At 39.4% G+C, this 12,090-nt stretch overlaps 1 protein-coding gene across 3 annotated transcripts in view; it reads right to left on the reverse strand.

Moving 5' to 3' along the window:
- The window catches only part of TMEM67 (transmembrane protein 67), a 61,434-nt gene that overhangs the window by 17,975 nt on the left and 31,369 nt on the right, over positions 1–12,090 (reverse strand). For all 3 annotated transcript variants that reach the window (XM_073330575.1, XM_073330576.1, XM_073330577.1), the window contains exons 8-13: positions 11,125–11,279; positions 10,877–10,985; positions 9,452–9,538; positions 7,794–7,859; positions 5,758–5,917; positions 1,291–1,414 (exon numbers count right to left, since the gene is read on the reverse strand). In XM_073330575.1, the coding sequence (XP_073186676.1) occupies positions 1,291–1,414; positions 5,758–5,917; positions 7,794–7,859; positions 9,452–9,538; positions 10,877–10,985; positions 11,125–11,279 (701 nt within the window). The remainder of the gene's footprint in view (positions 1–1,290; positions 1,415–5,757; positions 5,918–7,793; positions 7,860–9,451; positions 9,539–10,876; positions 10,986–11,124; positions 11,280–12,090) is intronic.

Genomic DNA, 12,090 nt, shown 5'->3' on the forward strand with positions numbered 1-12,090 from the left:
CATCTGGCAATGACCACTCTCAGAAGACAGGATACTAGACTGACCATTGGTCTGAACCAATATGGCTGTCCTTATGTCTTCTGGTATGCATAGGTAGTTGAATGTCTCCCAGCTCATAGCAATTATACAAAGTCTGATCAATCTGGACAGCCTTTGAGCTGAGATAGACTAACTCCTGGGTCTTACCTTCACATACCACAACATGCCTGGGGAACCTGGGGAGAGGTTTGGCTCAATATAAAACAACAAATTTAAGACCCCCTGAACATCTAAAATACTGGAGCATGACCTTCCTCGATACAACTGAGGCTTGGAAGAAAAGATATAAGATATAGAGGCCTGTTTGAGATGGAAATCAGAGATAACTTGGGCAGGGGGAGGGCATAGGAACACTTTTCCTTCTGAAACATAGTGGATCAGCTCTCAGTATTATAGCTGTGATTCACTGCTATGTTATGACTTTAAAAACAGTGTCTTCACAGAGACCTGGTAGAAAGAACAGACTAACAAGAGTTCATAAGCTTTGCAAGAATCTTATGATCCACATCCCAAGGCAGATGTGGTTCATTGGACCAGAGGAAGTACATGGAATAACCCTTTCAGAAAGGCTTGTTCCATCTGGATACCTTAGAGTGGAAAGATAAGATAGCAAAGTGGACCCTGAAAGCTCAAGGGTGAAACAGTAATATACACTCTATGATAAAAGCATCTGACTCTCTTGAATCTACTACAGTTTGAACGGTCTGCACGGAGAATCTCTTCCACTCTACCAACTAGGTTTGGCAGGTCAAAGGTTTCCTATTTTCCAACAGGATCTTTTGGACTTCAGCAGAAGACTAGATCTAATGATTCCAGCTTTCCAGAAGCCAAGGTGTCAGCCTGAGACACCTCAAATCTGCATTTCCCTACACAGAGGAATTCTTCACTGGCCATCTCCTACCATTTTAAGTTCACTTTATGCACAGCTTATGTGGTGAAAAATGGATTTAGCCGACTGCAGAATTCTGACCTCAATCTTAAATGGTGGACGAGAACCAGGGTAACTTCAGCACCTGCAAGTCTAGTTTTGAACATTCTCATTTTGATGAGGGAGAGAGCCTTCAAAATGTCCTACAGAAATTTTGCCTACTTCCTTCTACTTATGCAATAAGAAAAGCAGCAAAGGATACACTGAGACAGGCCTCTGTTCCAGGGACGGAATCTGTAGGTTTGGCAGTAATAGTGCAACTGCATTTCATAAGGTCAGCTTCATCTTTTATGTATATAAAACGTACATTGCCATTTATTCACCTGATGGTTATTTTGCTAGCAATTCGAATTATTCTTGGTTGTCTTCCCAAGTCATTCTCTTGTCCACTTAAACTATCCACCAAAAACATCCGACGAGTCAAAAGCCAATTGTTCATATTGCTGCCTATGAAAAAGAAATGGTAAAACTATACAATGCTTTAAAAATAGTAATTCAAAACTACAACAGGAATGAAGTAAATTGACTAAAATTGAAGTGATTTACATCATTGTATTAATGATTATACATATTTATTGCTATTATTTGAAGAGGATTGTATTAAGAAATTCTTTAGAAACTGTATTTAGGATTATATTAAGAAATTCTCTCTCACCCTTCTCTTCCTACTTTTTATATTTCCCATGCCTTAAATTATTTTTCTCCTTTTCCATCTCTTTAACTCTTAAGTACACACTTTCCTTTCCACCATCTCCTTCCCAACAAGCTCTTCTTTTCTCACCTCTTTGTTCCTCCTGACCTCTCTCTACAGCAATTGGTCCAATTCCCAGTGTCCAGAGTAGTACAGAATACAGCATATGTGACTGCCAGCCAGCACTGCTGAAAAGGCAGCTAATGTGCACTTTAGCGTCTTCCCTCTCAGATCCATCAAAACACTGCTCTTGAAGATGGTCTCTCAGCCCAGGCTAATAGGTCTACAGGCCTCCCTTTACATGTATACCTAAGGCTAGGCTCCATCCAGAGGGAGAGAAAAACGGGAGGAGAGAACTTACATACTGCAGGAAGCAACTGATGCTAATTTAGTGCTAAGACACTAAATGCAGATAGTTCTACCAATGTTAGTTTTGATACAAGACCTGTGTAAGTGATGTATGTTTGGAGACCTTTGGAATGTCAGTGGGCACTATGAAGTGTGAAAGACACCTTATCTGAGGATTTCCTTGGCTTTTGTAGGTTTCAATTAAATTACTGTTTTCTGAAAAATGAACAAAAACTGGATTTTCTTTTTATACATACTCACATATATAATATTGTGCGTAATGGTCTATAATAGAAACATACACTTTATATAATGGCCTAAATTCACTGGATTGGCTATGCTCTACTCTGCTTCAATGCTGGTGTATCTAGGAGGGGAGAACAAGAGCAAAAGTGGCGTTAAACCTGTGGCCAGCAGACACCAGCCCTGATCCTTGGCACAAGAGTGAAAACCTCAGAGCTGTTCTGTATGTCTGAAATCTAGGCCATTACATGTTTTGGCAGCTGGGAATCAGGCAGCTCCATAGCCACACCTTCACTATGTGGGGGGAATCCACAGGTAGCTGGTTAAACTGGCTTTAAAAGTCTCCTTTGTGCTTCCAGAGCAGAACAACATTGATTTAACAAGCCAGTGGATCTGATCCAAATTTATTAGTACTATTCATTATTCAAACAACAAGGTAAATGAATGGTACTATTGTGCTTGAATAAAAGTGGCAGTGGGATATCTACATTTGCAGTAATACAACCTTCTCATGAGCTTGAGGTGAAAGGCTATGTATTAAATTAAAAACAACATAAGCTCATGTACTCATTACGGTTAATATTTTACACGTTCAAAAGAAATTTGCCTCCCCTACACAAATGTATGAAACCTTCTTTCTTCCACATGGTATTCGGTATTATTAGTTTCCATAGGATGTTAATGTGTTATGCAAGATTCCTGTATCTAGTTTCTCATGTACATGGGATCACACTTTTAAACAAATACACGCTCATTTGTCTGGACAGCTATATTGGGGCCAAATCCTATATTCAGTGTTCAGAGTAACACCCGTGTTAGTCTGTCTTTGCAAAAAGAAAAGGAGTACTTGTGGCACCTTAGAGACTAACCAATTTATTTGAGCATGAGCTTTCGTGAGCTACAGCTCACTTCATCGGATGCATAACGTGGAAACTGCAGTAGACATTATATACACACAGAGACCATGAAACAATACCCCCTCCCACCCCACTGTCCTGCTGGTAATAGCTTATCTAAAGTGATCATCAAGTTGGGCCATTTCCAGCACAAATCCAGGTTTTCTCACCCTCCACCCCCCCCCCCACACACACACAAACTCACTCTCCTGCTGGTAATAGCCCATCCAAAGTGACCACTCTCTTCACAATGTGTATGATAATCAAGGTGGGTCATTTCCAGCACAAATCCAGGTTCTCTCACTCCCTCACCCCCCTCCAAAAACCCCACACACAAACTCACTCTCCTGCTGGTAATAGCTTATCCAAAGTGACCACTCTCCCTACAATGTGCATGATAATCAAGGTGGGCCATTTCCAGCATAAATCCAGGTTTTCTCACCCTCCCACCCCCATACACACACCAACTCACTCTCCTGCTGGCAATAGCTCATCCAAACTGACCACTCTCCAAGTTTAAATCCAAGTTTAACCATAACATCTGGGGGGGCGGGGGGTGTAGGAAAAAGCAAGGGGAAATAGGCTACCTTGCATAATGACTTAGCCACTCCCAGTCTCTATTTAAGCCTAAATTAATAGTATCCAATTTGCAAATGAATTCCAATTCAGCAGTTTCTCGCTGGAGTCTGGATTTGAAGTTTTTTTGTTGTAAGATAGTGACCTTCATGTCGGTGATTGCGTGACCAGAGAGATTGAAAACCACTTCAATCTCTCTGGTCACGCAATCACCGACATGAAGGTCACTATCTTACAACAAAAAAACTTCAAATCCAGACTCCAGCGAGAAACTGCTGAATTGGAATTCATTTGCAAATTGGATACTATTAATTTAGGCTTAAATAGAGACTGGGAGTGGCTAAGTCATTGTGCAAGGTAGCCTATTTCCCCTTGCTTTTTCCTACCCCCCCCCCAGACGTTCTGGTTAAACTTGGATTTAAACTTGGAGAGTGGTCAGTTTGGATGAGCTATTGCCAGCAGGAGAGTGAGTTTATGTGTGTGTGTGTGTGTGTGTGTTCCCCGGGGGGGGGGGGGGTGAGAAAGCCTGGATCTGTGCTGGAAATGACCCACCTTGATTACCATGCACATTGTAGGGAGAGTGGTCACTTTGGATGAGCTATTACCAGCAGGAGAGTGAGTTGGTGTGTGTATGGGGGTGGGAGGGTGAGAAAACCTGGATTTATGCTGGAAATGGCCCACCTTGATTATCATGCACATTGTAGGGAGAGTGGTCACTTTGGATAAGCTATTACCAGCAGGAGAGTGAGTTTGTGTGTGGGGTTTTTGGAGGGGAGTGAGGGGGTGAGAGAACCTGGATTTGTGCTGGAAATGACCCACCTTGATTATCATACACATTGTGACGAGAGTGGTCACTTTGGATGGGCTATTACCAGCAGGAGAGTGAGTTTGTGTGTGTGTGGGGGGGGGGGGGGGGCGGAGGGTGAGAAAACCTGGATTTGTGCTGGAAATGGCCCAACTTGATGATCACTTTAGATAAGCTATTACCAGCAGGACAGTGGGGTGGGAGGGGGTATTGTTTCATGGTCTCTGTGCGTATATAATGTCTACTGCAGTTACCACGTTATGCATCCGATGAAGTGAGCTGTAGCTCACGAAAGCTCATGCTCAAATAAATTGGTTAGTCTCTAAGGTGCCACAAGTACTCCTTTTCTATTATCAGTGTGTATCTCAAGTAACCAGGTAGAGTACTGAGGAACTCTGTAGGAAGTGGCAAGGGTGGAGGTAGGGAGTAATCCTTTCTCCCAGATCATCAGCAAAGAAGCAGAATCAGTCCATTGTTCCTGTTGCTCTACTGCCATCTCAGGTCTGGATCAGCTCATATCCCTGCTATGCCATTCCCACCTATGACAGGTTTCAGAGTAGCAGCTGTGTTAGTCTGTATCCACAAAAAGAAAAGGAGTACTTGTGGCACCTTAGAGACTAACCAATTTATTTGAGCATAAGCTTTCGTGAGTTACAGCTCACTTCATCGGATGCATGTAGTGGAAAATACAGAGGGGAGACTTTATATACACAGAGAACATGAAACAATGGGTGTTACCATACACACTGTAACAAGAGTGATCAGGTAAGGCGAGCTATAGGAGAACGGATGGTGGATCCCTGTCAATGACAATACTTCATCTATTCCACTCCCTTCCAAAAAATAAGATGAAAATCCACCTGTATGTTAAAGTGGAGGGAGCCCCCATAGATTTGAATGCCTTGCCAGCTCCTTCTTCAATTCCCAAATTCCAGAGATCCTACATGAGCCTTAATGCACTGGCATGACTGTACATAATATCAGTCAGGCCAGTGTAGACCTAGCATATGCAGCCGAAGCCTCTTACTCCTGCACAGAAAGAGGGTCAGGTTTTGGCTCTGAAATTCAAGAAGATTTTTACAACTATGGTAAACTGTGATATATTTAAAATGGAGGAGTGATTTTGAGGAGCAATAAAAAGTATTGGTATACTCATGTTCATTTATATTTTGACTGATGGTATGTGACTTAATTCAATTCACAGAAAGTGTAGTCAGTATGATATTCCTACCTTGATTCACAGACATTTCATTGTATTGAAGATTTAAGTTTAAAACTGGCACGGCCCACAGATATTGCTGTCCACTATCATCATCATGATATTCAAGATACACATCATAAAATATTGGAGTAGCAAAATCCGATAACATCTTGGAAACAGAAACTGTACACTGTAGAAAAAATGTGATCAAAATATGTAATGAAATAATTAGATGATAAAAGTGACCTTTTTTATTTTAAAATTGTGAATTCCTCCCCCAACCAAATGAAGAAATCTGTCTCTTACAAAGAGCATGCAACAAGACATTCCAGCACTTAAGTTACTTAAAAATTATGGATTTTATACAAGCCACTTGTACTTTATTGCACGTGCACAGACTTCAAACTCAGAAAGTAAGCCTTTAGTTGTTTCCTCCCTTCTTGTTTTACATCAAGAAGAAGAAACAAACATACTTAAAGAATCATATGGAACAAATATTGTGGCATTTAACAATTTTTTTTCCTGTTCTATCACAGAACTTGAGCCTCTTCTAATCATTGGATAGTTTTGAATGCAGCTTAATATGTAAGGTACTAGTTAGATATGGATACAACCTTTATAATCCAGTTTCAGCTACTGAATCTATGTCTAAGGGTATGTCGACGCTGTAGCAATGTAAACAGGGGTGACGCAGGTGGCAGCTCAAGCTAGCTGCTGGAGTACAAATCTGCCCATATCCCAAGCACACGTGCTAATTCTGGTCAAGCTAGAGCATGTCTGTCTACCTGCACCAGGAAGCACAGTTCTAGCTGTAGTGTATTAAATTTTCGTTTATTAAATTTACATCCAACAAAGGGATTCATGTGGCTATATGCATTGCCCAATCACAGACAAAGAAAGCAACTTCAGTAAGTACGGACCAAAACATGAAAACAAAAACAAAAAACAGCACCACAGAGGGGTGAGCCAAGCTGGCATAATTCAATGATGCACACTGAATGGCCAATAGCTTTCCATTTCTATCTTCAATATCTGAATACATATAAAAGTGAACTCTATGTTTATATATGTATAAAAATGGTAAAGACAATTTAAAGGAGGTCAGAGACATTTGTATGAATAATTGGGCAAATATTTATGTGAAAACTAAAGTGGTGTACTGTAAGATTTTCACATCACCCAAAAAGCAGCTAGAACAGATCTGCTATTATACGGCAATAAATAATGCACTTTCTTTGCTACTTCAGTTAGGAAAATTTTCCAAGTGCAGATAAATTAATTAACAATAATTAAAACAACAATGAATAAATAAACCTGTGCTAGGTGCTACACAGTTCCACAGAAATTTACAAATGTTAACCAATATACCTAAGAAACTCCCCCACCGTGAAGTAAGTAATTTTTATCTCCATTTTATAAAAAGGGAAAGTGAGACAAGTTAAAGGTGAAAAAGAACTAAATAAGTTCATCGAGGATAGGTCCAGCAATGACTATTAGCCAGGATGGGCAGGGATGATGTCCCTAGCCTCTGTTTGCCAGAAGCTGGGAATGGGCAACAGGGGATGGATCACATGATGATTACCTGTTCTGTTCATTCCCTCTGGGGCACCTGGCATTGGCCACTGTCGGAAGACAGGATACTGGGTTAGATGGACCTTTGGTCTGATGCACTATGGCCGTTCTTATGTGAAATGCAAAGAAAGTGTAGGGATTTCAGGCATATTGTGTCTTTCTATTAATAGTGAGTCAATAGCAAAGCAGAGATTTAAAGAAAAAAGAACCCCTCATTGTTCCAAGTCTCATGCTTATTTCACCAGACTTCACTGGCTGTATGGTATGTAATGCTGCATTGTTCTGTGATGTGAATGGTACCCGAGACTTAGCAAATAAACTCATTTCACTCAGTATGCTAAAAGGTAGAATAAGCAACAGTTTCACAATAGAAAAGCTAGTGCCACAACTCATGGCTCAACTTACTCACTTCTTTTCACACATACACTTTCACTGACAAGACTTAAAAATTACTCAACTAAAAACTCCAAAATAAAATTTTACTTCACGCTTACACTTTGTTGATAAGTTGTTCCAAAAGTATAAGCAGCATTCAGTCTAGTCAGTGTGTCAGGACAAAGCTGCACAAAAAGAGTCATTAGTTCAGACATTTTTGTGTACATTAATTCAAAGGCACAACTTTTGCAACTTGTAGGATACACAATACCTACATAGTTTATACACCTGCAGTTCTAATTAAGATTTATTTCGTTTAAAACGAGATACTTATTTTAAATTCTGAAAACAGAATAAAACCAATTATTTACCATGGTACTTTGAGTATTGCCTCTGCTTATTCACACTTGTGGGATGCTCTTCGCTTCACCACCGAACTTCTCAACCCTGTGGAATGCAATGTCCAACAGGGTTGCATGAACATCCTCTCATGGTGCTGAATGTTCAGACCTGGGATAACAAAAACTATGCAGCCTCACTGCATCAGTTCCTGCGGCTAAACCCCAGAGTCCTATAAGGAAAGAACTCCACGGAAGAGAGGAAGGTAAGTGGACCGTATGAATATGCAGATGTGACTCTCTCAAAGCACCAGAATTACCCTGGCAAGAAACAATTATTTCTCCTTCAAGATGGCCTCTTCATTTCCCCCACTTGTGGGAATGTAGCAAGCAATGCAACTCTCAGGAAGATGACTTGATTTCTGATTAAATGAGGACTGCAGAACCATCCTGCCAAAGCAAGCACCAAATTGAGAGAGACCAGAACTGTGTAAATGTGAGTAGAACCCCTGGAATCATTATTGGCATATTATTGATATTGCTTTAGTCCGACATGCATAATCTAATACATTAAGGTACTGAGTTCCCTTAAATTGGCTCCCAAAGGCTACAAAACATTTTCTATTTAGGAAATGAACAGCAGTCTTATCCAAATAAAAACTCATACCCTTAGCACCTTGGACAGAGAGTCTAGTTTCCCATGGGTGATAATGAGCTTTGGAATTTAGCGATCTGATTCGGAAGAAACTCAGACACCACATTTGCAGTAAATTTGGAAGGCAGTAACAGGACAGTCTTATCCTGAGGGAACACTGTAAAGAAGGGTAAGATAAATTGAAACCTGCAACTAACCCACTCTTCCATAGTGACAGCAATTTGAGATTCTCCAACAGCTGTCCTGATGAGCCTACCAGCTCACTCTATCACAACTCACAGACCTAAGGCCCTACTAAAATGCCTTCCCAATTTGAGGATCCAACAGAGCCAGACTCACTGAACGTTCTCTAGAAGAGTATGCACCTGAGCGCCCAACCATTTACTCTACACACAAACCACAAATGGAAGAGGAGGAATCATGGGCCATGCACACACAGCTGCTTGTGGAAGGGAAAGAACGGAGGTGGCTGGGACCTTGGCTCTGAGTGACTGATGCCACAGGAGGCCAATAGCCTATGCCCTCTAGAAGGTTTCTAGGCGCTCAGGAGTTACCCTGGTGGGAATGGGAATATGAAGAGGCTACCTTGAACAAGAAACCACCTCTAAAAAGCTATTTTTATTAAATAGGCAATTCCGTTATCAGAATAAGGTTGCACTAAAGTAACTGTAGTTATCTGAACACTCAGGTGCTGTATTTGTGCTCCTCTCCATCTTGGTCTCTTCTCTAAAAGGCAATCAATATTTTGATAGTGCAGCAACAATGTAATTAAAATCACACTTACCTGCAAGACACCTCCTTCCAAATTTTGCCATTTAAGAAAGTTTCCCTCTGCATCATATGAAGCTGCGATAAGCTGCAGTTTTATATTCTGACAATAGAAGACAAAACTCTTTTAAAAGACTGAATGATACATTTTAGGCACCTCCATCCCATTTTTCAATAGTTTACTAGAACCTTGCATACAACATTTCATTTTCTCCTTTTCTATTTTGTAAATATAAATATTAATCTTAGTTCCAAGATTCCATGCTTTGTTCCATGCTTTTTAAATTTACTTTCCAACTCTTCTAGCATCAGCATCAGCGTGATGTGAAAAGCAAAGATGGTAAAAAAATATTGACAAACTTTTTTTCCATAAGAATTTGCTGATCTGTTGAAACCAAAACGTTCCAGGGAAACGGTTTGATTTTGATGAAGTTCTTTTAGAAACCAGGCAAGGTTCCAACATACTCAAGGCCAAGAACCTCAGGACTTCCAGGGTCTGTAGCCCTGGGGCAACTTGCCAGGCAGATTGCCTCAGTCAAGGATTCCCTTTTGTGAAGAATTTCAAAATTGTTGGTTTTTGTTCCAAATCAGAATGAAACTAGTTTTCAAAGGAGCGAAATCCCTCATGAAACAGAATACTTTTCTCCACTCAGCTCTAGTGAGACATTAGTTTGGTTATTCCCTAAGTATTGGGTGCCATATTATGCCATGGATTTCTAAACAAAACGCTCCAAAGTAGTTAACAGGGGATCTGTTTAATAATCAATGGACTAATACATTCCTCAAGGTATATCCAAGGTGGCTGCTGGTGAAGAATAAGCATAAGGAGGACAACATTGTTTTGGCTAGGTTCTAATAACAGTAGCTAGTTTGTTTGTTTTAAATTTCTCAGCAACAGAATGCAGAGAAGGGCATATTTTCTAAATAGGTATTTAGCATCCAAAGGATATTTCCACAGCAAATGATTGTCCCTTTGAAGAATTAAATAAATTATGACCAACACACACTTAGCCATAACATGAAAATAACGGTTTAATTGTTAAAAAAAATTTTTTTTAAAAAACATAAAAGCATTGCAATGTTAGTTAAAAACCCACTGACTAAATTGTGTGTGAAAACTTGATGATGGCTGTTATTTCTGAATTCAACTATAAGAGAACTTAAGATGAACTTGAAAATGTAATTGCTAGACAGCTTATTATAACCAGCACTCTTTTTTGGTATTTCATTCAAATTTCAGAGCACATTTAACTTAAACAAATTTATGAAGATTGTGTGCAAAATAAGGAATCAATTGAATATCCTGTCAAAAAAAGGACATTCTGTATTAAAATGTTGCCTAAATCCATGCCTTGCGCAGCTCAATTAGCTTTAATGGAGTTATACCAGAGATGAATTTGACCCTTAAATATCATCATGTCTTGTACCTCACAATGCCTACCTTGTTTGTTCCTTTAAAACTGAAGCTTGTAGGGAACTGGGTTGTATCAAGTACTTGAGCTGCTAATCCTGGCTGGTCACCGTAGTACAGCCATGGAAGATTCTGTCTCCTGCAAACAGTTATATTTTGTTTTCTTCATGGGGCCTTAATATTTTATGCAAGACTATACATTTGTACTAATTTCTATGTAAACATTAATATTGAAAAAAAATGTGTGAATCGATAACATTATAGAAGATGTAACATACCAGAAGGACACTGAATGAACGGTGCCTAGCCCTGCTGTATTTGCATAGACATACTGAAACAGACCACATGCATCACTAGTGATAGAGCTTAACGAGTTCATGTTCATCACACACATATTTCCAAGTGCTTGGCATGATGTTAGATTGGAGTACAGCTACAAAGAAAAAAAAAAACAGTAAAGAAAACTATTGCTAATAGCCACATCTTGTTGGCATGGCAAAAATGAGGTAGTTTTAAACCTTAACAATTCATCCCTAAGGCATTAATTTTACTCTGAAGTTTATTGCTTTGTTTACATCTAATGTCTTCCTCCAAGCACACACACTACATTTATATTTGGATTATGTAAGGCAACACACAGTCAGTATTATCACCTTTTTATACACAGGTCATCTAGATTTTCAGATTGTATATGTTTTTTAATTTTAGGTTAAAGTAAACAGATGATATAATGGAATAGTAATTTCAAAGTCTGGTGATAAAAAATCCTTGTTTTAGAATTCAGATTGCTCAGGTTTTATGTCAAAGATGATTTCTCCAAAGATCTAAGAACAATCAATACATATCTAACTTGAGCAAGCTGACAAGCATCATCTACTTCATCTTCAGTTCATATCATATTGCTCCATCATATTGAAGATTTACATAACATAGGAGAAAGCAGAGAAGGCAGACTGTGGTGATTATTTCTGTTCATAGAGATTAAAGCTCAATGATTAATTGAAAGCCAATTGGTAAAGCCAGCAGCCAATCATCACTGAAAATCTGAACCAATGATGAATATCATCGAATAGCAGTTGGTCATGCAGGGTTTATTTTATTTTATTTTAAGTATATCAGATTTCTAGGTTTTCAAATAAACCCCTGTTAACACAGTATATCTCTCTTTCTTAAATTCCTTTTGTTCTAGTCATTTGCTGTGACATGTACAAGACCCAAATCTATATGTAGGTATTTATGTGGCC

This window comes from Lepidochelys kempii, chromosome 2 (genome assembly GCF_965140265.1).
Source record: "Lepidochelys kempii isolate rLepKem1 chromosome 2, rLepKem1.hap2, whole genome shotgun sequence".
Taxonomy (NCBI): domain Eukaryota; kingdom Metazoa; phylum Chordata; order Testudines; family Cheloniidae; genus Lepidochelys; species Lepidochelys kempii.